The 27,765-nt window shown below is 43.5% G+C and overlaps 1 protein-coding gene and 1 long non-coding RNA gene across 5 annotated transcripts in view; one reads left to right on the top strand and one right to left on the bottom strand.

The window, feature by feature from the left end:
* Positions 1–26,759, top strand: part of fermt2 (fermitin family member 2) — a 39,046-nt gene extending 12,287 nt beyond the window's left edge. Inside the window, exons 3-17 of one of the 4 annotated variants that reach the window (XM_034575481.1) lie at positions 4,226–4,459; positions 10,891–11,019; positions 13,238–13,270; positions 15,256–15,481; positions 15,633–15,735; positions 16,034–16,141; positions 18,730–18,864; positions 19,254–19,303; positions 19,905–20,029; positions 20,657–20,763; positions 20,854–21,072; positions 23,560–23,580; positions 25,442–25,566; positions 25,705–25,846; positions 25,975–26,759. In XM_034575481.1, coding sequence (XP_034431372.1) covers positions 4,226–4,459; positions 10,891–11,019; positions 13,238–13,270; positions 15,256–15,481; positions 15,633–15,735; positions 16,034–16,141; positions 18,730–18,864; positions 19,254–19,303; positions 19,905–20,029; positions 20,657–20,763; positions 20,854–21,072; positions 23,560–23,580; positions 25,442–25,566; positions 25,705–25,846; positions 25,975–26,148 — 1,931 coding nt within the window. In that variant the 3' untranslated portion in view covers positions 26,149–26,759. The remainder of the gene's footprint in view (positions 1–4,225; positions 4,460–10,890; positions 11,020–13,237; positions 13,271–15,255; positions 15,482–15,632; positions 15,736–16,033; positions 16,142–18,729; positions 18,865–19,253; positions 19,304–19,904; positions 20,030–20,656; positions 20,764–20,853; positions 21,073–23,559; positions 23,581–25,441; positions 25,567–25,704; positions 25,847–25,974) is intronic. The other 3 variants (XM_034575485.1, XM_034575482.1, XM_034575486.1) reach the window with 3 other exon arrangements.
* LOC117755577 lies at positions 26,287–27,370 on the bottom strand. The gene is made up of 2 exons (XR_004612620.1): positions 27,173–27,370; positions 26,287–27,041 (listed from the first exon to the last, which is right to left on the bottom strand). It is a non-coding gene; the product is annotated as an uncharacterized LOC117755577 (long non-coding RNA).
* Between the last annotated feature and the right edge of the window lie 395 nt (positions 27,371–27,765).

Below are 27,765 nucleotides of genomic sequence, written 5' to 3'. Positions count from 1 at the left end.
GACAAACCTGCACACACTTCTGCACGCATAACACACACACACACACACTCCGTATCATCTTTCACGTCCTGCAGAGGTCATAAAACATGTCTTTGTCATTCTGTTTCCCCTCCCCTTGTCTCTCAGGCCCTCCTCGTGCACACACCCACATACACGCATGCATCAGTCCACTCGGGGTCTGTGGGTCCACATTTAATGCAACCAATTACTTAAGCCACCCCCCACTCCCGCTCTTCTGGCTGCTGCATTACGTCAGGCTTGGCAGGCTGTATTTTTAGCTGGGAGATGCCATTGGCCCTCTCTCCCTCCTTCTCGGTGGATTGAGTTTCCACCTTGTTGCTGAAAGAACCCAATGGACGCCTTTCCCAGCTGCCCTTGTCCAATCACAGCACCTCGAACCACCGTGTAGGAAGCAGTAGGAGAGAATATGTCCAGTGAGGTTTTGGTGGTGAGCAGTGACAGAGACACAGTGGAGCAGGGGCCAGTGGGAGTGTGTTGAGGGTAACTGAGACCCGCCAAGATGTGCATTCATGCCTTGCCACAGACTGTATGGTGGTCATGCATGCTGAGTATGAAGACGCTGCTATAGAACGTCTGTGGTGAATACTGGAGTGCCAAATGTTAATGCTAGCTGTTTAGCATTTCTCCCAGACACCAGAAATTATAAGTTTGTGAGAGGAAAAACAGTGAGAAGAGTTATAAAAATACACGCAGCTCTATTTTCAATTTCCCCCTTCCTTTTTCCCCTCTTATTATTTCAGCCTTTAATAGCGGCTGTATACTTAAGGGAACAGTTTTTCCCGACGGTGGCAATGAAGCTGTGTTCTGCACAGCTGAGGCATGAGGATGGAGCGATGACAGCTAGACCCCATGCTGCTAGAGCAACTCACAGAGGGTCAAAGAAAGCTTGGAATGTTTTCTCTTGAGTGAAACACCCAAGTGTCAGCCTATCGGAGTAAACAGTATAAAACCCAACAGCTTGACAAACAACCCAATGCAGTTCACACAAGGCCTTCACAGTGACATGTGCATTGAGATGCTGTCGGCCACTCTTCTTCTCAAACTTTCCTCCCCATCTCAATCACCAGTGTAATCTCCCCCTCGTCGCAGCCGTCATGTTTCCTGGGTCAAAGCAGCCAATCTGTTGTTTCACCAATTCAACCGCTAATCCCATTCACTCCGCTTTATAAACTGGATCAGCAGGAGAGTGTCAACAATGCATACGAATGCCCCTATGTAAAGTTAAGGTCAGGAAAAACAATAGCAACTGGTGGAAAACGGAAGGCCACTCAAGGTTTAGGTTTCCATGGCACCAAGCAGCCTGATTGACAGACAGAGGAGATCACCAGAGGGTAACATCAGCATCATACTTATGACGCATGTAGGTTGCATTTACTCGTAATAGAAAAACTTGGACATTTTAGGAGTTACAGATCAGCTGTTTCTTACATCTTGCAGGTAATTTGTCCAACTCTTACAAATAATGTTGCATTACTATTTCTTATTGGACATGAATGACCATTGCAACAGCCGAAGCTTAAATTGAAAGACTCCACTCAGGCCCTGCTGTAACTGCTGTTTGCTCACTACGCTATGTATTAGTAGTGCATTATGGTTTCAGTTTGTCCATTTGTAGCTGTGGTCTTCCTCTTGTAGTGTGTGTATATATACCACATTTAGCTAATGGGCCACCAGCCTTGAACACAAATAGATGTTTCCTCATGGGGATCAAAATGGAGCTGGGATTCCTTGACCTAAAGCATTCTTATTTTTGACTCACTGTTATGTATTCATTACTATGGCAGATCACGATCTGGGGGATGGGGGGGGGGGGCGGGGTGGCTTAAAGTTATCGTGGTAAAAGTTTTAAATAATCGCAATAGTGATTTAAATTCCTATCACCCAGCTTTACTCATTACAATGGTACGGCTGAAACAATAAATAGATTCATATGTTTGTCGATTGAAAGAAACTCCAACAAGTCTGATAACTATTATTATTTATTCAGGAAAAATACCAAATATGTGCCGGTTTAAACATCCTAAATGTGAGACTTTTCTGCTGTTCTGTCTTTTATATAATTGTAAAGGGAATATTTTCAGATTGTGGACTGTTTGATAATGTGACCTTGAGTTCTCAAAGCTTGTGATGGGGCTGATTGTGGCCCTATAGCACTGTGCAAGGCTACCTGACATGAAAAATGTATGTAATATAACTATTGTATTATGCAGTGATACATTATTCACTTAAAGGACAGGTTCACATTCTAGTGATGTGTTTCAAAGTCAAATTTTTAGGATGAATGTTTCTTGTGATATTAAACATTGGCTGTGACAATACATGACAACATTTTCTCCTCGATCAGGTTTTTCCCCCTTATCAGAACTACTGACACAGCAGATTTAAAGACCTAACACAGTTCAGATTAAATGTTTTGATTAAACGATGACTAAGGAAACCAACGTCTGTGTCTGGACACTGACTCATTGAGAGGAGAGAGAGAAAGAGAGAGAGAAAAAGAAACCCAGAGTAAGATGCAGTAAGGCTGGAGAAGCGATGAAGGGGTGTGTGGGTGGAGGAAATGAGACACTGTTCTAGGAAGTGCCTTCCTGGACTAATGCTAGAGTAATGACCTCAATGTTCAGGGGGATATCTGGAAGTACAATTAGCTTCAAAACTATCGGCCTGTTCACTCATTCTTATCTATCATAATCTGCACAAGGCAACATGCATGACGTGGGGAACACGTAAACAGCCAAGACTTCTGTTCTTGTGCCAGCTAACCTGCAATTCATTTGGACCTGCAGCCTAGCATACTTAGCTATTCAGTGAAGGTAAACAGTGCTTTTCTAGTCTTCTCAACCATTCAAGGGCTTTACAGTACAAGCCACATTCACCCATTCATGCTCTTATTTCATACAGCGCTACTATATGCTGCTCTTTAACCATCACCATTCACATACAGCCGTCAGGGGTAATTTAGGGCTCAGTATCCGGCCGTAGGACACTTCCGCATGTGGAGCGGCCCAGAACCACCAACCTTCTGGTTAGTAGTCGACCCGCTCTACCTCCTTAGCCACAGATGCCGCCTGCCATTAGAGGGTTAAATAAATATGACTTGGAAGCAGAGGAACAAATGCTCTCCTTGAGTTTGGGACTACTGCGTTTTTTACCTTTTAGCTTTGAAGTGAACTGCAGCTCAAACCCCAACCTCAGCCCATAACTAGCTGTTCGTACAGAAACCAGAGCAAGGTGATCCTGAAAACCAGCTGCTTCGAGTTCCCTTAAATCCCTGCTGTTTTCACAAGTCAGACACACATCATGAGACCACAGGTCCGTCCCCATTGTTCTGAGCCCCTGCGGAGCAAAAGCCTGGGAGCTATGTGGGGTTTTGGGTGGCTTGTGTCTGCTTTGGAGGGATCATAGTGTGACTATAGAACAAAAAGGGAGGTATGAAACTGATATCCCCACAGTGTCATACAAACAGCCACGTCTTTCACGCACTCAGTTGTCTCCTCCCTTTCACTTTGACTTCACCGCCCCCGTGCAAACCTTTTCTTGCCACCCCCCCCTTCATCCTGAATGTGACCCCCTGCCCCCTGAAGGGACAAATTTGGTGAGCTTAGGTCAGTACAGTGAGAGGGATACAGCCTGAGCGCTCTAGTTACACCTTCCCTCTGCCTACAATATCTTTACCTTGGTGACACAAGTGACACACAAATGGTCACCACCAATATAGTCTACATCCATACTACTACATGTAGTTTGAAAACAGCTTTTTCAAAATAAAACAATCTCTGTCCACACAAGCATTTTGGCTCCATATCAGTATTAATCCCCGTCCATACTAACACACTTGAAAACGCATATCACGTGACCTCTCAAGTGCACTGGGCAGGCACATGCCAGTGTACACGAGAATTGCTTGTCTTCTATGCATGTAAGCATTTGTAGCAGCGGCTGTTAGCAACGACAACAGGGTTAGCAACACTTGCAATTGATTATCCATGTTGCGTCCTACACTGGTAGTCGAGGCTAATGCCGGTTGTTTTCCTCTGGAAGGGGGTCATGTTATCGATAGGAGCCAGGGTTTCCAAACTAAAATGTAGTAGTATTGATGTAGCCATTGCCTTGTTATGAGATATGATGTGTTTCTGTTTTTATTTTCATCCCTGCAGTTCTTATTAAAACTAATCCACTCTATTTTTTTTATTCCTCTGTACAGATGTGAAGAAGGACTGGTCAGACCATGCTCTGTGGTGGGAGAAGAAAAAGACATGGCTGTTGAAAACCCACTGGACATTGGACAAGTACGGCATCCAAGCTGATGCCAGGCTGCTCTTCACGCCGCAGCACAAACTTCTGCGCCTCCAGCTGCCCAACATGAAGCACATGAAGGTCAAGGTCAACTTCTCGGACCGCGTCTTCAAGGCTGTGTCTGACATCTGCAAAACTTTCAGTAAGTGGAGCGAATGCAGGAATCATTTAGAGAACAGCAGGCGAGGCAGTGTTCATATATTTGGTGGTGATGTGGAGTTCAGTCTTACTGAAGGTGTCCACCGGGCTCAACCTCAACTTCCCCCAGTTATACTATTTTTGGAAAGTTTTTGGACATTATCTAAAGCAAACAGAGCTAATCATGTTCTTCCTCTAACTGTTTTCATCTCCACCAATTTGTTGTGTTTATTAAACACGCTCTGAGCTCTGTGCACCGTGCACCAGAGTCACTTCTCCTGACTGGCAGTCCGCCGTTCAACTGTGGCGTCTTGTCCTTGGAACCTGGGCTCCATCTGTTTTACACTAATGTTTAGTAAACGGAGATTATGAATCCGTCTCTGGATCATAACACAGACGCACACCAACAGACTTATTCATGCACATGTAAATAACTCCTTCTCACTGTCTGACTTACCTACCTACCATCTCTTGCACTAATAACATTTCCAAATTTAACTGTCCCACATGGCGTAAGTAATACCGAGGGGCTCACATGTATATAGCTTCTATCATGGGCACCCCGGTGTCCAGTCAGAGACATGTCAGAGGTCACACCCTGGACCCTGCGGACCCCCTGACTTGCTAACACCCACTTTTCCTTGGCTCAGCTCTCGCCCACTTGCCCCTGACTCGTAGTCGGTGTCTGCAGTGCGGACTGCAGGTTTGGACAACACCCACACATCAAAATCCTTCTATCAGGCAGGGTCATCTCGAGCAGTCAGGATCAGGAGCTGCAGTGTTGCTCTCCTGTTTTTATTGGCTTCTAGGGTTTAACCTTGTTTTTACTTTGGTACGAATGGAACATTTAAATGATTGATCAAGAACAAATAGCACATTACACCTCTTTGTGTAAATACAAAGAGGTTGTTTTGCTGGGGCACGGGGGAGAAACCGGCCTGCAGTCTTGTTCTCAGCCAGGCCTGATGAGAAATATGTCTGTTGCTTCTCTAATAAATCTATTTCAGGACAAATTGCTTTTGGCTGACTTTGTTGTGTGCCAGAACATTGCAACAAGTATGGTGGCTGTAAAGGGCCCCACAGTGAGATGTGCTTCTACTCTTTGAATCACTGTGTATTATAGCTTGTAAAAAGCAGAATTTAAGTTAGCGGACAGCGGGAAGCTCTACACTGTTAAAGAGGGTATGACAACTGACTTAGCTGATTTACAGCTGGTCTGGCTTGGAATTGGTTAATTTTGTTATCTGGGCAACTTTTGAGATTTACAATTTCCTGGACATATTTTCTGCTGACTGCCTGTGAACTGCACAGCACAGAGAATCGGAGGGGACAGGAAGAGACCAAGCCTTTTCCAACTGGCCTTCACTCCAGACAGCAGAAAGGGAGTGGCAGAGATCCTGGAAAGACAGTGGGGATTGTTTCTAAATTGTTTTCAATTTCTTTTGCTCTGGCAAGTCCAGTCAATTGGTAACACAGAAGCTATTTCCTCTTCCAAAATAAGTTTGGATTTCAGTCCTCCAGTGAAGTATTTGGCAGTTTTTTTATCCCCGCCCTCTTCATGGTGGATTTTTTCCTATTATGCTCTACAATTTAAGATTAATATTAAGCCATCAACACTCTGCTATTTTAAAATATAAACAATTTGTATAAACAAACAACAAACTTTCTATTTTCTCTTTAGCACAACTTAGATTATGTAAGTGAGCTTCCCATACAGGACCAAAGCATATAAAATCAACATAACACTACCAAGTTAAAAGCATAAAACCAATTATCACTGCTGTACTTCTCCCATGTCCATAGCAGCTGGGTCCTGACAGAGACACAGTCCATCTGGCCCGGCTGGGAATGAGGAGGACTGTGCGAAAGGTCGATGTACTGTAACAGATGAAAATCAGTTTCACTCCTGTTCTGACCTCTGTTTCCATTAGGCAGCTCCTACGTCCTGTGCTGCTCTGCTTACAAGATAGTTACGGTTAAGGAATTTGGGCTTTTCCATTTATAGTTGCAAGATAACATTATGATAACGAATGAACTCTGACAATTCAGAGAATTCTCTGCATATTTTTGTGCCTTCAGATGTTTCTGAATTTGTTGCACAATGGTGCCACTTGAAACCCTGTAGAAATGCTGTAGGGTTTTTCAAGTTGACATGTTCGTCTGCATCTTCTACGTGTATGGCACCTCTTTTTCATCCTGAGATATTTGTATTCTTTTAGTTTTTTTGTTTAGTTATAAACGCCATCAACTTGCTTACCTTTTCCTGCTGTATTCTCACATGGGCTCACTCTGACTTTTACCTGACATTTTACTAGGTGACTGGCAGGAAAAGTTCTGGAAAATGTCTGGGGTAACTCAAGAAGATATCCGGAGTTCAGTGCATGTCAGCAATCAGATATTAAGATGGCTTGTTTTGTCTCAATGGCTGTAAACCCCTAATTCTTATTTGACAATTTTCTAAAATAGAGATCAGCCATGGATACTCACATTAAAAAAAGTCAGAATGTACAAATATAATGATCTTTGTCAAAAAATCAAATAATCAACTAATAATTTGCAAAATGAATTATATAAAGTTAGGTCTGCAATGAATTGGATATCCTGGCTTTTCTAAACAATGATTTGCCAAGTGAAGACTCATAGTCAGACATAAGCTTCTCCTGTCTAGACAACCTGGACTCACTTCCACACTCGCACACACGTCCTCCCTCTAACAGGAGGCTGTTTTTTTACTCTTCCTGTGGGCCAGCACACAAAATGTACTCTTCACAAACTGACTAACACATGACTGTGGACCTGGGACTCGAGGCGGTACAAAATGAGGCCGCTGCTCTCTCCGAAGCACCACTTCAGGGTAACAGGAATCAGGCTGTTCCACTTAAGCACTGTGTGTTTTTTGGTAAGAACTGCTTTGCTACCATTTGTTGGAAACCTGAGGCACCAAAGCGTTCGGTGGAAAATGGAAAGGGGCAGCAACGCTACTGTAACTTCTCTGCAAGTGGAGGTAGCAGGGATGAACATAGAGGGCACAGGAGGATGAGTTGAGAAGTGTTTGCTCACTGCGCACTGTCCTCCAGAAACCTTTCTCAATGTGTGGCACTGCTGCTCCATCGTCTTGGTCCAACAGATTTGTGGCACATCAGCCTGTGGTCTGCTTGACTGGCCCAAGCCACTGTTGTCATAACACAGGAGGAGTGCGGTGTGGCCTCGGCTCCGGTTCCTAAATGAAAGTGCATTATTGTTCTTTCTGAATGGCCTTTTAGCACCTTTTCAGTCTCCTGTCTGATAAGTGAAGGACTCCTCAGACGCCAATTCCTGTTATCGTTTGTCCTTAAAGTTGGACTGAAAAACACTAAAACTGGTCTGTGACGTCTGTCTCATGTTATTGTATTAAATCAAAGCATCACTTGACTCAGCTCAGATGCCAAACATCTGACCTCACTGCACTTTATCACAAGCTGAATTCCTTAAATGTAAAAAAATCCACATCATGTTGTCTGTTTCCGTTTAGACCCAGAATGTGTCAGTCCTTTCTTAGCCCTGGTTTTATTGTGTCTTCCCTGGAACAAATGACAAATTTATTGTTCCACAGTATTGATCATTCCAGCGAGTGCCTCTTCGAATCAGTAAGAAATGTGCAAAGGGGGAAATAGTTGGTGAAATCACTCCTCTATAATTTTTTTGTCCATGTAGGGTCTCCATCTGTTTGTACTGTAAACCTTAGTGCTGTAAAATTAGACTGTGACGGTGTTTGTGATTCTTCTGCGGCTGGCCTTACTCACTGCAGTGAATCATGTGTTCCAAGGAGTAGGTCCTGCGAGCCCAGCTGGCTCCAGTTCAACCCCCCTCTCCTCTGGCTCCCGGCCTGGAGTCTGCAGGATGGAGGATTGGGGGGGGGGTCTTATTGTCAAAGGTGTCATTTCTGCTAATGGAAGTCGACCAAGCTTTTGTAAGCACTCAAACCATCACTCACTCCTCCTCCTCGTCCTGACACTGGCCACAAGTATGCAGTTTGTGCAGGAGCAGTCTTTCCCACCAGTTCACGATTTCCCTAAATTGTCTCTATAAACATACAATTCAGAACTCGTCTGGGTATGTCAGCAGAAACTGACTGTTTCCTGTCTAGTGGAGTGTTTTTATATAGTTTTTGTCTTCTTTATATTTTGGATGGTGTTTGTGCTTCAGGACACATCCGTTACACCTCCACTCCTTTCATAGGAGTGATAAGTACATCTGTCAATTTATTTACCGCATCTTCCCTCTTTCCCACACACTGGGGCACAGCAATCTAGTAAATGGGTCTAAAATATTGATTTTACAGGAACATTAGTATATTAATTTTCTCCTCTGATAATGGGCTTTTTTTTCATCACACTGAGTAATTGGTTAAAACGTCTTTGTGACCAAAATCCATGCTTTTGAGCCACACGTTTCATCTATAGATGGTTATAATATTCGTCAATGTTAGGAAGCTACAGTATCATTGAAATACTTTCTATTTCTATGTATAACATTTATTTACACAGGGTCTAAAAACATTCTAAAATTCAGTAATCTGAATTCTAGGCTTACATTTTAGATACAGATATTGACACGCCATAATTTAACTACAACCAAGACAAACGTGGAACTGTCGTCTTAGTTAAGGGAAAGATTATGAAAACCCATGTCTCTGCCTCTAGTGTCCAAGTTAACGTGGCATTTCGAGTGTTATTCTAAACTCAGCAACTTCACCTTAACCTCAATTATGTGGAAGTCTAAGTAATTCTGGGACTTCCATATTCCTTCATATCTGTCATACTTGACATAGGCCTTAAATTTAATTCATTATGGTATTAAATACCCTTAAATTTAACTTGTTGAAAGCGGCAGAAACCCTGTTATTATCACTTATTACACTGGTCAGCTTGTTCTGTAGATGGCTCATACTGTACTTCCTGTGTGGACAATGAGGTCATATGTATGAACAATTAAAGCAACTTTGTAGTAGAATACCACATGCCTCTGTAATGCCTCAACAAAAGACAGGAGCCCTGTGTACATACACAATTTGATACACACTCCACTGTGTGTATTAGGCTGCTTGCACAGCTCCGCGGGGCTGAAGCTCGGCAGCACGCCTGCAACTCACATGGCTGTATAAGGGCACAGGGATTGCACTCCACCACTGCAGCAGAGCAAGAATGAGGGAGGAGGGAAGAGGGAGTCAGCGAGAGACGAAGAGAGAGGGTGAGCTCCCATCTGGTAGTTCTTAAAACTCCTGGAATGCTTTTGCTTTAGTTACACAAACCAAACAAGATCTCTCACCAAGCCAAGACGTTCGCTCTCTCCCCTCACACGTTTTAGCTTTTCCCCCACCGGCCCTCAGCAACTTTTTTTTAATTAGTGTGCAACACCTTGTCAATTCTTCATCTTTGGAAAATCAAGAGAGGTTTATTTCAACTGACCTTGGAGAAAACCTTTTCTTTTTTTAACATTCTTGTCTAAAACAAAGTGAAAATAATGAAATAAGATTCTCGGATATCGGCTCACTCCTTAATTCATATGGAATCTTTGACAAAACCAAATCCAGCTGAGGATCCAGATGTTCCTAAAGCTTCTATAGCTATATAGACTATAGCCGCATGTCTCCTGGTTCTGACACTTTCTGACTGTCTCACCCACTAGATCAGAACCAACCCAAACTCATCTTAAAACGTCATTGCCGCCGCTGAGTGATGGCTCCCTGGCCTCCAAGCTCAAGGGTAGGAGGGAAAAGAGGGGAGAGAAGTCGGGGGAGAGAGGTCGGGGGAGAGAGGCTACTCTGTTTTAGTCATTATCTTCAGTGCGGTATCTCATTTTCTGATCGGGATCTTGCACACAACTCTTTACGCACGCAGAGTTAAGTCGTGGGTGTTTATTTAATTTATCCTATCCGAGGACCATCAGTTTTGTTCTGTATTTGTGAAAGCTGCGCTCTCTTCCTCCTGGTTCTGGTTTCATGTGTGTGAGGAGAATGATCCAGGTTGTGTCTGGCATGTGTCTCAGTTGGAGATTGGATACAGTTAAAGAAAGATTTGTTGTGGCCCAGAGAGAAGGGATTTGCAATTTTCCACCCCTCTTGTGCTCAGCTCTTTTCTTGCTCATCTCCTCCATCCCTTTGCTTTCTCTTACTCCTTCTCCCTTTTTTGCCTCTCAACTCATTTCAGTTCAAGTTTCTTTAGCATCTTTATTTTCACATATAAGACTAGGTCTATGCATTTATAGCCCATGCAAGAGGTTGTGTGGTTTATATGAGGCCTGTAGTTGAACAACATATAAATAAGTGTATGCTTTTAGTAGGATTCTAACATTAAAACCTGCCCATCCTGGTGTCCACATTGCTTTTGCTTCATTGTTATTCAAGGTTATTTTTATGTAACATCAAATGAACTTTCTTTCTCTCTCCCTCTCCAGATATTCGCCACCCAGAGGAGCTTTCTCTACTGCGTAAGCCCCGTGATCCTAAGAAGAAGAAGAAAAAGCTGGAGGAGGCAGAGGAGGATGATCTTGAGCTGGAGGGTCCACTGTTAACCCCCGGATCAGGTGTGTTGATGGACAGTAACTCCGACACTAATGTGGAGATGAAGCACGTATGGCTTCAAACCACTTGCTACAGTATTTTCCAGCTGAATATGAGGAAGGAGGAATAGAATTTAAAGATTATTTAGCAGAAAAGGAAAATATGAGACAAGTGCCAGTTCTGCTGAGATGAAAATGGTGAATTTATACAAATGTAAGTCAGAGGAATCAGGTCTTTAGGTTCAGATCTACTGTGAAATAATTATAGGTTTCATTTTTGTATATTTTGAAAAACAATAATCTAATTTCCCTCAAGCAGCAGGGTTGAATAACAGGTTCCACTGGCTGCTACAGAGCATCTTCCATTCTTTTTTTAGTTTGATTGCACTTGTGGTTCAAAACAACCCGCTAAGATAACTCCAGATTTCTGCAGCCTGCCTCTAATGACCAAATATGAATGTGTAAGTTTGAGGCCTGCATGTGATCTGCAGCCTAGGCTTCCTGCTCCTTGGCAGGGAGGACGAAGAATGGTTGAGATTCCACGCATAGTTGGTCACGCTGCCATTTTAAACCCAAACCAGGCTGCACGACTGCATCTACACCAGCCACGCCTCCCTCCTTCTGCCACTGATGGGAGGGTTACGACCATGTGAGCAGAGAGGGGCAGAACAAAACAGGGTACACCGCTGTCACAGAGTTAGCATTGAGCAAAACTGCAAACTCTATGAGACAGGGTGAATGGGACTCTTTGTACGCTCTGCTCTGGCCGTCGAGTCTGTCTTCTTTCTCCTCAGACCCGGCTCAACATGCATATAGACACTCATGTGAGTGGAAAAAGGCCTGAACTGTTACTGCGAACTTGGTGAACCCTCACAATTCCCTGCAGTAAAGAAAGGCTGATAATGCTGATGTGCAGAATTGATTCACTGCCCATGTATAGAAATATGAGTGACAGAAAAGGCTTAAAAGAAGTACACTTATTCACTCTTTTTCTTTTACAGTTCATTTTTATGGACACAGCTCATGAAAGTCACACCCAAAGTTGCACCATTACATTTCATGGGTGTGCTGTGTTGATGCCTCTATTGTGGATACATTTTTTTCCCATTGGGCAACTGTGGTCACAATACTAGGTGGTGCAAAAATAACAGTTCCATCAGGAATGTGCAGAATTTGTTCAATGTCACTTCACCCACACACTTCCTGTCATCCTATCCATCAGATCAGTCACATGCTGCAGTCAGAAGGTGTATTTCCTGGCCAAGTTGAAAGGCGTTGTTTTGTCGCTTGTGGGGAAGGGCTGACCTCTCAGCTCGGGTCTCTTGATAGGAATCACAAGGTTTTTCACACAGGCAGCGATGCAATCAGAATCCCGGTGCTCTCCTGTGCAGCTAAAGGCTCATGTATAGTCCACACCACTTTGGGGACAAAGAGAGGAGAGCTCACTGTAGCTTGCCATGGCGTTAAGTAAATACTATACTGAGCACACTCGGATATCTGTCCCCAAATGTGCCTGATTTGTTCCCTCCTTGGTGGAGGTAATAATATTTTCTACTTCATTTTCTCCCACAACCCAAAACTGTGGAACTGGCATTTCTGTTAAAACTGATAAATTACCATTTCACAGCTCGGAAACATACAGTATAGAGTATGTGCAACTTTATATAGATGGTGACTAATTATTTCCACTTTAAGACTGGCAATTATTTTCCATAACCTCAATCTCTGTCTTTAAAAGTACCATTTTGGAAACTCTGTGTCCCTTGTCTGTCTGCACGCTCGTGTCAAGTGCCCACAGAACTGTTCATTTTGGTAGAAAAAGCCATGTTACTAATCCTCAGCTGTTGTTTTGACTCAGCCTGAGACCCACTATGTCTCCCAGCACTTTATATTTGTGCTGCAGTTAATACGTGCAGGGCTGGGTCACACTGACCAACGTCTTGCTTGGTCTTTCAATCAGTTGCGCTGGATGGTAATGAACGTGTGGATGGAAAACGACAGAACCTCGCTAGTCATGCCAGGGTGTTCTCCCTCTGTAGAGAGGGTAAACTGAGTCATCCGCTCTGAGGCTAGCAGTTGGCATTCTTCTATTTCTCTATTTTTTTTTGTCTTTTCTCCTCTGTGTCCTCACCGCCCAGTTTGTCTCAAATCTGTCCACTTGATGTTTTTTTTCCATTCCTTTTTCGTCCCTCTGCTTCCTTTCCTGTCCTCCTTTCTCTTACTCTTTCTCTTTCCATCCTAGCCTCTGAGATAGTATACATCGGACCTGTCAAAGGTAAGCTTTCCTCTTCCTCTGTCCTTTTACTCTTCAACACTGCTTCCTCACCCCTTCCTATCTACCCTCCACCCCCCTCCCACAGCCAGAGTGTTGAGGTCACATGACATCTGTAACCTTTGGGACTAGCGGCCGAGTCACCTGACCGCTCCTCGAGAGGAAGTCAGCTGGTTTGAAAGGTCACATGATGTAAACACTTTGCCTCTCCTTAGAAATTGGCTCAAAGCTCACTTTTTTCATTACAGCTACTCCAGGTCTGCTCACAGCCACACTTTATACCATTTAGCTTTAGGCATATTTTGTTGTGGTAGCTGCTAGCTGACTGTAGGCTAACTTCACATGCTGCCAGAGTCATGGGAAACTACTTCAGTACAGAGCTCAGGCACCAAAATGATGCACCAAAATTTGCAGTGGGATTCAATCCGATATGTACTTGCCGTATAGAAACTGGTGCGTAATTGGCACCAGATTTTGGTACCAAACCCTACTCACGATTGGTCAAGCTCGTGTTTTGATGGGACCTTTTAACGCTGCTCTATGCTATGATCACTACTGCGCAGCTTCTGGCTCCAAACGACGTCGAAAGAGCAACATGACCACACCCTCATTTAGGACATATTAGTTACATTCTTGTATAGCAGAGGAAGCTGAGACCCGTTGTCCATCCTTATATACAGTATGGTTTTTGCTATACATTTAGTCCAAGATTCATATTGGTCCACTACTGTACATTCGTTAGTGCAGCCCACACAAAAACTTTCTTATAAAAATCAAAACCACCAGAGACGCATCTCATTATTTTTCAACCCTCTCTTGGTTTACTTCTCGTCTTAACAGCCCATGGTGGTCCAGCTCCTTCCATATAAGCCCTCTACAAATCCCCAGTGTGGGAGCATTAGGAAGTCAAGTCATGTTGACATTCTTTGTGTAGTTTCGTTTGTATTGGAGAGTCAGTAAACAGGATGGAGGAGGACCAGTTTTGTTGTTCAGTGGGATGCCAGCTTTCACCTTATACATGGTGTCTCTGAATATTTGGGATTCCTGAGGAACCCCTACGGGAGATGGGAGTACTCTCCCTGACCCGATGAACTCAGCATCAGGGGGAAAACCCTTTATAGAGTCACTGAATAAAGCCTTCCCCCGCAAGGGATGGGTGGCCATAGCCGGCACCCTGTTCTCATGACCTCAGCTTGCAAACACAAACACACATGTACACACTCACAGACACAAGCCAAGCCCACTTCCTGATTTCAGAAGGGATTTAGTGGTTTAGCCAGTGTTGCTTCTTGACCTGAGCCCTACAGAGGGAGAGAGGGAACGGAGGGGTGTGGGGCCAAAAATACTCCACAAGGCGCAGCCAACAGGAAATGCAGATAACTTCTCATTGGTGTCCTGCTTTTGTTTGGAGCCAAAAGCCAAGGTTAAAAAACAAATGGATAAACTAAACCTCAAATCTATTGGAAAAACAACATTCAAAATATTTAGACAATTTCATGAGGATTTGAATTTACAGTTACATCTTATTGTAATCCAGGCATCCTCCTCCCACATCTTTGCGTTCCTCCTCTCCTCTCTGCAGCACGTTGTGCAGTTGTTTGCTGTGTGCGGTGCATTCCTGCAGGTTTTTTGACTGTGAGTAAGCGGGTGACCCCGATCATGTAGTGCATCATCTGCATGCTGATCCACATCAATCCCACCATCAGCAGGAGGACATGGATGGTTGAAGTCACTCATCTGCAAAGTGTGGGCGCGTAGTCACATGGTTGTTGTTGACTGCTAGCTGGCCTGGCTATAGGCTGCAAGTGTGTGTGTGCTTTTTGGAAGGCGTTCACCATTTTACCCCATAGCTGTTTTTAATGATCTATTTGTGATTGTGCACCTAATTGGATTGTCTAAAGCAAAATGTCAAAATTATGTTTATTTAATAAGTACTTTGTGTGTATTCTTTGCACTACAAGAACTGATTGATGGCTCTGTGTTTCCAGGGAGCATCTACTCCAGTCCAGGCTTGTACAGTAAGACAATGACCCCCACCTACGACTCCAGGGACGGAAGTCCGCTGTCGCCCACCTCTGCCTGGTTCGGGGACAGCCCCTTGTCCGAAGGCAATCCCAGCATCCTCGCCGTCAGCCAGCCAATCTCCTCACCAGACATCCTGGCGAAAATGTACAAGCCCCAGTCTCTGTTGGACAAAGCCAAAATCAACCAGGGGTGAGATGAACTCTGCTCAGTGGTTTGGCCCTTTGGTTAAACTGGTTTAAGTTTTTCAATTGAACAAAACAGTTGCAAGAGGCCGCATCTCTTCCAGAAAGATTGTTTTAAAAGACAAATTCTAAGCAGCTCATTCACTGTCTCTTTACAGGTGGTTGGACTCATCCAGGTCTCTGATGGAGCAGGATGTAAAGGAGAATGAGGTGCTGCTGCTGAGGTTCAAATACCACAGTTTCTTTGACCTCAACCCTAAGGTACATCCCACAGACAAAGCACAACAACTTAACCTTACAGTCTGTTGAAAACATTTCATTTTTTAACCTGAAGTTTTAACCTGTGTAGTTTGCAGTATATATTACATCATACTGACCCTGACCATCTATGACATTTGAAGTTCAACTGACCTAATATTTTTATGACAACAAAAATCAGGGTAGAATATAACACATACAACCTTTTAAATATTGCATCACCAGATTTACTGATGTCCTGTGTGTATTGGACTGTGAGACAGCGTTAGTTTGTTTACTGTTTGTTTGTGCCTGTCCACAGTATGATGCCATCCGAGTGAACCAGCTCTATGAACAGTCCAAGTGGGCCATCCTGTTGGAGGAAATCGAGTGCACGGAGGAGGAAATGATGATGTTTGCTGCCCTGCAGGTAAGAGGACTCAGCATGTTTGTGTCCTTCCCTGATCCTATTTTTTTCCTGTTTCAGCAATGTTTAGTCAGGGTCTGAAATTTGAAGATCTGTACACTTCTCTTCATCGGCCAATGGGCACATTTCCTTCTCAACCGCAAGCTAATAAACGGAATGGGCTTCCAGCCCAGAGCTGAGCCATATGGCTGCCAGCTCTGCTGCAGCATGCATACTAAAACTTGGCTATTTCACAGTCTTGCAGAAGGAGTCAATAGGGGTATTATCGCACAGATTCCCAATGGACTCATCACTATGCTTTGATATCAATCAATTCCATTTATATCTGACTTAGTCAATGGAAAAATGAGTCATTAGGCTTTTAAACCGAAAATCCTTTATGAATAATTAATTACAAGTAACTTTAATGGACTTTCCGTACTTAGCTCAACAGAGTGAATAATAACAGGAGTATTCTTATTTTCATTAGCATCCTTGTTGGTATCTAGTAAGTAACAACAGAGCTGTATTCTTCACTGTATTCTCTGCCGAGGCTTTTAGCTTCATGTGACCAAGTCATTTCTGCCAACCTCGGGGCCTCTTGCTATAGCCACTCACACTGAGTTGCTCTGCCCTGGACAATCGTGGCATCAGACAAACTTTCTCTTATGAGACAAGTTTAAAGGACGATCAGATGAAAGTGAAATGACAACAAGTGGCTTTAAAGGGGATCAGTGGAAGTGATATACAGATGTGAGCACCTTTGCCCCCCTCAGGATGCCCCCTTCAATCTGGGGTTGGTGCCCCTGCTATTTCTGACCCTCATAAACTGTGGGTGCCAAGACCTGAGGACGCCATCCTGTCCGCACCCCCAGGGTAATTATAGAGCATCTTGGTCCCGGGACCCAGCGCTGCAGCCCAGACCACCCACCCCATCATGACACTGTCTCCCAGACAGATCTGCTCACATGCCTCTAAAAGCCCTTTTACACTCTGAGGTGTTAGGTGTGTCTCATCAGGCTGGTTATAATTACACTTAACTAGTTTCTTGTTTCATTTCCTGAGAGAGATGCTAATCTACTACACTGTTGCTACCTGTCTGTTAGCACTTTGGGGAGCTACCACTATGTTTCAGTTGGGTGGCGTGGGCTAATGTTTCATCGTTGAGAGTGGATACACAGGGTCTAAATTAAGAGCAATGATTGTCCACTTCCAGCATGTTGCTGGCCTGTGCTACTGTGCCATCACCTGGAAGTGTCCCTTTGGCAGAACATAGACGTGAGGTGATCATTAGTCGAGAACAGTAATCGACCTCAGAGTCACGCTGCCCACAGGAGAAACTTAGGGCACGGGTTGTACTTTGTATCTCAGTAGATAAACAGTTGGGTTCAGCCATTTATACACACAAACAGGAAGCAAGCCCCTCACTGTGAAAGCATGGAGGGTTATCGAGGGCCCTTTGTCCCACATTCTGTAACCTTAGCTGACTAAAGCCTCACATATCTCTGTCAAACTCTTGTCTCTGTTTCTCTCATCTGCTCGACAGCTGTTCATTCATATATTGGTGGGGGGTTGGTGATGGGTTGACATTATAAATACCATTTGTCAACAAGTTGTATTTAGTATCTGTGACTCACAGTAAGAGGAAGCCACAGGCGGGTTTTTCAGAAATGAGTCCCATCTTGATGAATTGCTGTCTCCATTGTTACAAGAGCACACTGTCTCTTATCACATCCCATTGGCCCAGTTGCACATGTGTTCCCAGTAAAAAAACGATTCACGAGGCTGTTATAGTTGCTGAGAACACATTGTCTAAATCGTCTAAACTATTTCTCTCAGTGAATCATCACCACCAAGCACTTTATTCTCCCCTCTTCCTGAAACTAGTCTTCTCATCTTTAAGGACATTGTCCCATCACTGCTGAACTCAATGCTGCGCAGTGGCATTATTTGCTAACATAAATGCAAACAAAGCCTTTCACTATTGAAATGGTAATTAGCCGAGACCAGTTCCCTTTTATAATGCAAAGTTTTAGTATTTGTGCACCAGTCGCACACATTGCAGGAAATCAAAACTGTTGACAAAGGTGTTGGAGTAGCTCACATTTGCTAGTAAAGTGTTTCTGCAACTTACTCTTATTTTACTTAAAGTCCGTCTCTGACTGAGGCTGTTTTTCTTTTTCTTCTGGAAGGCTTCCATTTATCTGCTGGATAGAAACCTTTTGTAACTGGAAGAGTTTAGGTTTTAGTTGTGCTGTGAGGATAATAAATGTGAAACCATTTTCCATAGTACTTCAGACTTTTGCTACAACTCGCCTCTGATCCTAAACCTCCAGTGAAGTACATATTGCACACGTGTGTCTGAAAGGAAGTCTGTAATAAATATTCTTACATTTCTCTGTATGTGACTGGTTCATGTGCAAGTCTGAGTGTAAAATTGTAGAATATCACCGTCACTTGTTATAATATTTCATGTTTGTCAGTCCATTGTACTGTGACATTTTTTCATATGTGGAATTTCTGAAAATATCATGGATTGTCCTAAAAATGTTAGAAACCCTGGTTTAATGCAGAAAACTGGTGTAACTGGTGTATTTTCTCTTTTCCGTCAGTACCACATCAACAAACTGTCAATCATGGCTTCAGACAACCACATGAACAACAGTGAGAAGGAGGTGGACGAGGTGGATGCAGCCCTGTCAGACCTGGAGATCACGTTGGAAGGAGGGAAGACGTCCAACACACTGGTACGACGACACTGCCACATCATCACATGCACTGGAGGAAATAGCCTCTATGGATTAATTGCACTGGGCTTTTTTTTCACTTTGTTTCTCTACTTCAGTCTGATGAAGTCTCCTTTCATACGTCACATTAAACAGGAGCATAAACCTACGTAAACACTGCACACTGACCGGGGGGGGAATTAACAATGACATTCACTGTGAGAATTAAGTTTATACAGCTTATCAGAGGAAACTGAGCTCTGAGATATTACGCAACAAGTGTTTTCTTTAGAATATTCCAATGACTAATGACATTGAAAATGAACAACGTTGATCCTTGAGTCATTGTTTTGATTTCAACCACTCTCTCATGTTCTGTGTTTTTACTAAAATGTCTCCTTTCCTTCCAGGGTGATATCACATCTATTCCTGAGCTAGCTGACTACGTGAAAGTTTTCAAGTAAGTCCACATTCACTTTCAATGTTATAAAAAAAAAACCTGCGTGTAACAACTGTGTATGAGTGCTTGTGCAATGATTTAGTTTGTCAAAAAGATGTTGAATCTATTAGAGGAAATAGCATCTTCTGGCTAAATACGAGCGCCCTTGCCTGTTTTGCATCAGTGTAATAGACCAGGTTGTTTGCCAGAGGACATTTGCAGGCTGAGCTTGCAGTTTCGTTCTTTTCTTTTTCTAAGTGATTACAGTTGGACCAAGCATATTTTGAACCACAATAATTTTTGGCTGTAGGTCTTTGCTGACAGGCAGGTGGCCCCTGGGGTGGTTGTCTCATAAAATGTCTAAACCATCAAGGCGGGGGGGGGGACGATATCGAGAGGCATTTCCTCTTTAATGGTTTTCCGTTAATGTTCATGTCCAACGCTGGTTCCTTTCCTGTTCACCTCGCTGACTTTGCACTGGAGAACAGCCCCTTCCTCCCACTCCTCCTCCCTCTTTGTACTCACTTATGATCTCCCCTCCCCCATTAATAATAAGAAAAAGTTGTTGTTTTTTCCATCTGAAGTATGACATGTTTCCCTCTGTGTCTTACATATTTTCCAGACCCAAGAAACTGACGCTGAAGGGCTATAAGCAGTACTGGTGCACATTCAAGGATATCACAGTTTCCTGTTACAAGAGTAAAGAGGAGGCGCACGGGACACCTGCTCTACAAATGAATCTAAGAGGTGCAGACCCTCATACAATTTACATAGAAACACCAAAATAAAAGCTGTTTTCAGACACTCCAGAGAATGTCGGCACAATGGGGTCCGGACTTTCTCCAGAGTTTGCCTTCCATATATATATAAGAAGGAGCAGGAGATTCTCCGATAAATCTCTGGAGTGTTTAGGCGAGAGGTGGCGCAAATAGATCAATAGTCGTCACCAGCGCTCGCCCTTATCACCAAAATGTTCTCTTGACACCCTTTTTCCTCCTGAGATATTTGTCTTAATTTTGTTATTTTTCATTTTTGCATCCGTCACGTATTAGAAACGTCATCAATACCTTCATTCGCTTGCGGTGATCTCCTGCTTTATTCTTACAAGGGCTCATTCGGACATTATCCAGAGTTTTTACTTGAGGGCTGGCAGGAGAGAAAGTCCGGAGCCTCTCACTCGGACGTTTGCGTTCTCACTTACAGCCCCTCAGGAGAATAACAGGAGATTATCCAGAATTCACTGCATGTCTGAAAGCAGCTTAAATCACTTCACACCCATACAAGAATTTAATGCTTTATTTTTCGACTGCAAGTATGCATTCTTTGCACCTTTGACCCATTTTTCCTCTCTGCACTATGGCTTCACATGTGTAGGTTGTGAGGTAACTCCAGATGTTAACATCTCGGGTCAGAAATTCAACATCAAGCTGCTAATCCCTGTGGCTGATGGCATGAACGAGATCTGGCTTCGGTGTGACACAGTAAGACTTGACATTGATCCACCGTTCACTACAGTTTCTCGTGGTTTGACGGGTTTTTGATTATTAGCTTTGTTTGATTTTCATCTTCAGGAGAAGCAGTACGCCCACTGGATGGCCGCGTGTCGTTTGGCCTCCAAAGGGAAGACCATGGCTGACAGCTCTTACAACCTGGAAGTCCAGAACATTCTGTCCTTCCTCAAGATGCAGCACATGAACCCCGACCCTCAGTTCATTGAGCCGATCACCACCGACATCAACCCAGAATGCCTGGTGTCGCCGCGCTACCTGAAGAAGTACAAGAACAAGCAGGTAAGCGTTTCTGTCGGGAGCTGTCACACAATTTCCATATTACAACTCTGAGCAAAGTTAAGTGTGTTGTCGGAAAGAGACAGAAAGAAGACAACATCTTATCTGTGGTCATGTGTGTTTTCTGCGAAGCTCTTTACTTGTTTGATGAGTTGCTTGTGGGGTTAGACCGAGCAGCGTTTGATGCTTCCCAGATGGGCGCCTCCTGGCATCAGGGTTGTCTTGCGATGGAATGCAACCTCTCCTCTACTCCCCCTCCTTTACATTTCCTCCTCCTCTTCCTTCGGTTCCTCCTCCCCACCCCTCTCTGTCCGAGGGGAAACCAGGACAGCAGTCATCCAAACCACTCAGGGCTGCACACAGTGGAGCTGCTCATGTCAGACTGAAACAGATACTTAAGCTCAGCTCCCAGTCTTTGTGCTTGTAGACAAAAGGGCTTATAGCGAAGAGATCCCAAGACGAGACAATTCAATTTATTTGTCTTTTTAAGGTAGAAGCGACTATAAGTAGCTGTCAGTAGCAAACATCCTAATAACCAGGTGTAACATTCAAACACTGACAATGAATCTTTGTAGGCGTTAGGTAAATTCTACGATGTGCCCAGCAGATTTGCATGCAAGCAATAGGCTGGTGTGTGTGCACTGGAACAGCTGAGTACACGAACGCCATGGCAGTGTTAGATGAGGAAGAGAGGGAGGGGTCTGCTCGCATTAGCTTACTCACCCAGCCTGGTTTTATTTAAGTCATAGTAGAAAAGTAGAACGGTGCAAGGGGGTTGGAGAGATGTTGGTACATGTTAGGTAATGACTCAGAAATGGTCAGAATTATAATGATTGTCCAGAAAGTGAGGAAAGATTAGAGGGGAATGGAAAAAGATTGAGAAATGATGCACCACAAGGATCTAGGCGTGTGTTTTATATACAAAACCAGTGACTGATAATACAGGAGAAAGACGATTCCAGCAGACACCTTCGATAGTAGACGAGTAAAACACCAGTGTTGTTTCTCATTTCTTTGATACTTTGTCATACAGGAAACGTGTTAAAGTTAAAAGTTTGAATTATCCAAATACCAACTGTGGCTTCAGTTCTCACTCTTTCTGTATGTCTCCTTTTAGACAACCCCTTAAATATAGTTGGAGCCAATGTGTTCCATAAATATAGATTTTTTTGAATCATTAGTGCTTTTTTCCCACTGAAAAGCTGAAACCTTATATATAGATTTCCTGATCGAATATTTCAGGAGCTCATCACTTCAGTGAGATGAAGGAATACTATATTTGGGAGCATTTAAGAGTTAAAGCTCCCGTGAACCATATGCGTTCTATCAAACCGTAATGGGAGTTGTTATTGTTGAAAACTAACAAATTCCTTACAACGATAAGCTGCTCAAATATCACAGTTCACTGTTTACTGACCCAGTTTTGTAAAGAAGACTCCAGTTTCATATTTCAGTGTTTTTCACTACGACAAATAAGGAAAATAAACCTCTTTGGCTTAATTCAGTGCCTGGAACCCAAGGCCAGATTGAACAGGAGGCAGGACGTGGACGAGAGAATGACCCCAGCAGGGTGTGTGTCTGTGGTTCTTTCTGGCTCAGGTCCAATCGCTTCTTCAAACCCCAGTCTAATAGCGGGTGTCCCCAGGCTCAACATGAAAGTATGGTGGCATTATGTACAGTATGTGTATGTACACACATACTCATGCAGTTAGTGTGAGGCAGCAGGAAATGAGCCCTTCCTGGGAGTGCTGCGCGGGAGTGTCTGGGAAAAGCCCGTGAGCTCTCAGTCAGCTGTGACCCCTCCCCACCTCCCTCAAACTGGACTTCCTGTGGTAAGATTTGTCCGAGGAGACTTCCGGGCTGCAGCTCCCAGCGGATACACACACACACACACACACACACACACACACACACACACACACACACACACACACACACACACACACTGTACACTTCACCATGATGATCAGATCTATACATTTACATGAGAGAAAACGAATGATAAAGGCACAATGATAAACTCCTGGATCTTGGAGACATGGCACTCCTTCACACTGGTGCTTCCGAAGTGTGTTGCTTGGTATATATCACCATCTTGTGGATGATAGAGGAATTGCAGAGAACATGTGTGATTCCTACCATGACCCAATGTGAAAGTCTATAAAGAATAAACAGACACTATCTAGACCTGAAATATATACACAAATGTTGTTCAACTTTCTCCCTTTAAAAAAAATCTCAAAATGATACACTGTGTTATTGCTGCTATACACCCCTCTTGTGGCCAAACACTGCATGACATGCCAAACCCTTCTCTTCCAACTTCTTATTTTCTTTTTTATTACAGTTATTGTCTACTTGTTATTTTGTCTTTTTCCTCGCTCAACATTTATCTTATCTGCTTGTTCTCTTTATCCACTCTGTCTTTTTCTCTATGCATCTCCTTCATTCCTCTGCATCTTCCTTCCATCCCCACCTCTCCCTCCTCAGCCAGGCTATATCAGGGACCTGGTAAGTTGAGCTGTGTGTCCACTGGGTGCCGAGCAAACCTTAGATATGTGCATGATTGTCTCAGCTCTGAGCTCTTCACTTTACCAGAGAAGTAGTTGTAGGAAATCAGTGTTTCCCACAGGTCAGAACTATACTTGTGTTGGTAGCTGGTGAATATGAGAAAATGGTGTTCAACATGGGACAAACTGGAAATAAGTGTGACCTTTCACATTTTAAAATGCACTGAATATATATTTAAATTAAAATAATTTAAATTCACAGATCCAGAATAACCGAACCCTCCCCTCCATTTACCCACATGAAAACTAAGAATATAAAACTCTGTCTTTCTGGGTTTTTCAAACAAGAGCTCCAGTGTTTGTGCGTATGTGAATACATCTAGTGCTCGTCCATTCATTGATATCCACAGACAAGCAGCCAGGTGTTCCTCAGTCTGTTTCTGCCGTCAGTATTTGAATAAACAGACGAAAAACAGATGCTTGGCTTTAATTTAACTATACAAAAATGAGATGCAAAATATTTGGCGCTGAAAGAAAGATAAAATCCATCACCAGGTTGACAAAGGAGACATAGATTAAGCGGCGCTGCTGCAGATTGAAAGCCAAGGTACAGATTTGTGCACTGAATAGACTCTTGAGTCTTGAAGCCAGCAATGCAGAGTATTGTTGTTACTAATGTCTGAGAACATAATTACACAATAAGGAGAAAAACTTTTGCTTTACCTGCTCTGTCCTTGCTTGTACAGGAGGGTTAGAGCGAGGGGAGGGTTTCCATGAATTAACTGATCACATTCTTCCGTTGGATAGAAATGAAAGAAAACTACCAAGATGTGTCACCAAATACATTTGACAGCCATTGATACACCTGTGCATTCAGCCCAAGTAAAGTCTGTGTGGGAAACATTGGACGTAGTCATCATAGTGGCCGATATAGTAGAATAATTAGAAACCTTCTTAATAGTTTACTGTATCTTCTCAAGTTTTCAGGGTGACATAAGACAGAAAAATTACATTTAACTCTATTGATGTGACATCAGGGGGCATCACTGTTGTGTTTTTATGTCTTATTACATTACATGGAAGGGACAAGTAGTGATGGTACATGATATATTCATTTCCACCGACCGTTTATCAAACCACACCACAGGTTATTACATAGTTTTAATGTGTTTTGGAAAGTTTCTTACCCTGAAGGCTGATACGGATTTTAATTCATTCGTTTTAATATAAAAAGCAGAGACTAGACACTTGCTGAAGGTAAGTGATCCGTCACAGTGAAGCTCAGTAATTACTTTAATTATTTGATTGGAATGTTGTTAAACTTAAATGTTGAGCTCAACTCGAGAAAGGAAAGCTACGTTCTCATGCATAACTTTAATTTGATTTAGAAAGTAATCAGCAGTGTGTCTCTAGACAGAGAAGTCAAAATCCTCATGTTGCGTGAAGTATAACTTGAATTAGTTAAGGACAAAAGAAAAGGATTTAAGGACATGAATACACACATGCATGCACACGCACACAGACTAAACACTTCTCTTTGCTTTTTAACCGTAGTCTGGCTCCCCAGGTGCTCATGAATTCATAAGTGTGTGTGTGTGTGTTTTCTAGCTGTGTGTAGACTTGTGACACCTCTCTGGTTATCTGTTGTCACTGTGTGCGCTGATGGCTCTGTGCAGTTGGCCTCAGCTTGTTTATACAGCGGGTGTGACGATGTGGGTGTATTGGGTTTCAAATGTGGCGATGTTGTGGTGATGGGAAACATTTGTTTACTTTGGGGAATGTCTCAGTGTTTCTGGTGACTCAGATGGTGGGAACACACCGAGATATTGTGGATGTAATGTGTATGATTGTGTGCTTGTCAGATTTCAGGACGGATCCTGGAAGCCCACCAGAACGTGGCACAGATGAGTCTCATCGAGGCCAAGATGCGTTTCATCCAGGCGTGGCAGTCGCTCCCCGAGTTTGGAATGACTCATTTCCTCGCAAAGTAAGTTCAATAAATAGCTCATTTGCTTTATACTTTAATCTCCTTTAAGCACACATTCAGTTTTACGTCCTGACACCGACTCATTGGGTCATTTCACATTTTCATTCGCCAACTTCTTTTCCAACTTCTTCTCTGCAGGTTCCAGGGAGGAAAGAGGGAGGAGCTGATCGGCATCACCTACAACCGTTTGATCCGGATGGACGGCGGCACCGGAGATGCCATCAAGACCTGGCGCTTTAGCAACATGAAGCAGTGGAATGTCAACTGGGAGATCAAGATGGTAGGAACATATAAAAAGTGACAATGTGGTGGATTAGCTTTTCCAAATCAGCACGACACGTATCATTAATATCTGTGAGGATTTGACAAGGAATGTCTGATGTGACACGCTCCGCTCTGTGCGCGCAGGTGACGGTGGAATTCGCCGACGAGCCAAGCCTGTCGTTCATCTGCGCCGAGGTGGACTGTAAGGTCGTCCACGAGTTCATCGGCGGCTACATCTTCCTGTCCACGCGCGCCAAGGACCAGAACGAGTCTCTAGACGAGGAGATGTTCTATAAGCTGACCAGCGGCTGGGTCTGAGCTGCACCACCACCCCCCCGAACAAGCCAGGGGTCAACGATTGTGGGCCGGGGGGGCCAGGAGGGGAGCGGTGGGAGTGGAACCACGTTGTATGGGTTTATTTTATTCTACTTTTCTCAGTCTTTTAAAGTTTTTTTTGAGCTGTGCTGAAGAGTCCAGAGCAGCAACCGTTGCCATGCCGACAACCGTGTTCTCTGTTGTTTTGCCGACGAGGTCACTTGTTCTAACACTAAATTGTGGTTGAATCAGTTCAGACGAACTTTGAACTTAAACTCCTGTGGTTGAGCAGAAGCCTGTTTAACTATGACCACCCGCCGCCTCCTCCTCCTCCTCCTGGACCGACGGCCATCAACTTAACGTCCATGACTTCCCTTTAAACACCAATCAAACACCAAATTTAATCCCAAAGATCCTTTGATTTTCTTTTTTCCTCTTCACTCTTTTGTCTTTTCCTTTTTCTCTTCTAGAACCGGACTAAAGAGCTGATGTCCAACTGTCGTTGAAACATGTTGTGATTTAGTGCCACAGATACCCACAGTCATCTAATTATTTATCCTAAAACACGGACCTCCTCAGAGTCTGATGGAAAGGGGGGGATCTGTAAACAGCAGTGTACATCCTATCCGCTCTATGAAGGGTTTAATCTCTATGAAGTCACGTGTAAGCACTTCTACACTACACAGTCCTGTTTTTGAATAAGCTGTTTTTTTTTTTTTAAGTGTCCTTTTTTTCTTTCGATGTCTGTGTCTCCACAACCGGAGACAGTCTAGTCCCTCCTATGAACTTTCATCGTATTCTCTGACAGGTGCGACACTGAGAGCCTCAGTTTAGTTTTTGTATTTAACGGACTGCTGATAGTGAGCATGTCTGCAAACACACTACAGCTCAGTGCACTGTAACGAGCGTCCCGTTTGTTCGGAAATCTGGGTTCAAACCATAGACCGGAAAATAAAGATGGACATCGCCGCTTCCTCCTGTTGTACAAACATGAAGCTCAAATATCTAAAATGCGGCCATCTTGCACTTTTGACTTGATTTGGAGCCGGAGTCTGGGCAGTAGTAGTTGTTATGAGGTCCTGCCGATGCACGCGCGCAACCAATCATGAAGTTTCACCCCATTTTTATAGCATCAAATAACTCATTAAAACACTTCAACAAGCATGTGTGATAAGAACTACCTAAAATGACCTATTTTTATCCATGTCCCATCCACTAACACAGAGGAGGCAGGGACCTTACACTGCCGCCAACCACCAGGGGGCGATCAAGACCGTTTTGGACCTCCACGAGTCGACCTAACAGCAAAAATAGCTCAGTCTAAAAAGTCATTAATTCTCATGTTCGCAACATTTAGTGTTTTCTCAAAACACGTTTTATAAACACTAATCAATAATGTCACAAGTTGTCAGTGTGTGTTTAAAGTGTCTCATCCCATCGACAGGTTTTATCCTTGTTTTTTTAATATTTAAACACTCAAGAAGCTAAATGATTTGTCAACATGTCCACTACGTTTCCCAAAGTTTAGAATGTTCTTTCATCATCATGTGACCTGGAAAGTGCCCGTTCTCCAACCTTAAGCTCGTCTCTTAGACCACATTCTTTCCTCTCCTGACCTGA

Source organism: Hippoglossus hippoglossus, chromosome 22, assembly GCF_009819705.1.
Source record: "Hippoglossus hippoglossus isolate fHipHip1 chromosome 22, fHipHip1.pri, whole genome shotgun sequence".
NCBI lineage: Eukaryota > Metazoa > Chordata > Actinopteri > Pleuronectiformes > Pleuronectidae > Hippoglossus > Hippoglossus hippoglossus.
The sequence above is the reverse complement of the archived record's forward strand: the minus strand, read 5'-3'. Positions and strand labels throughout refer to the sequence as shown.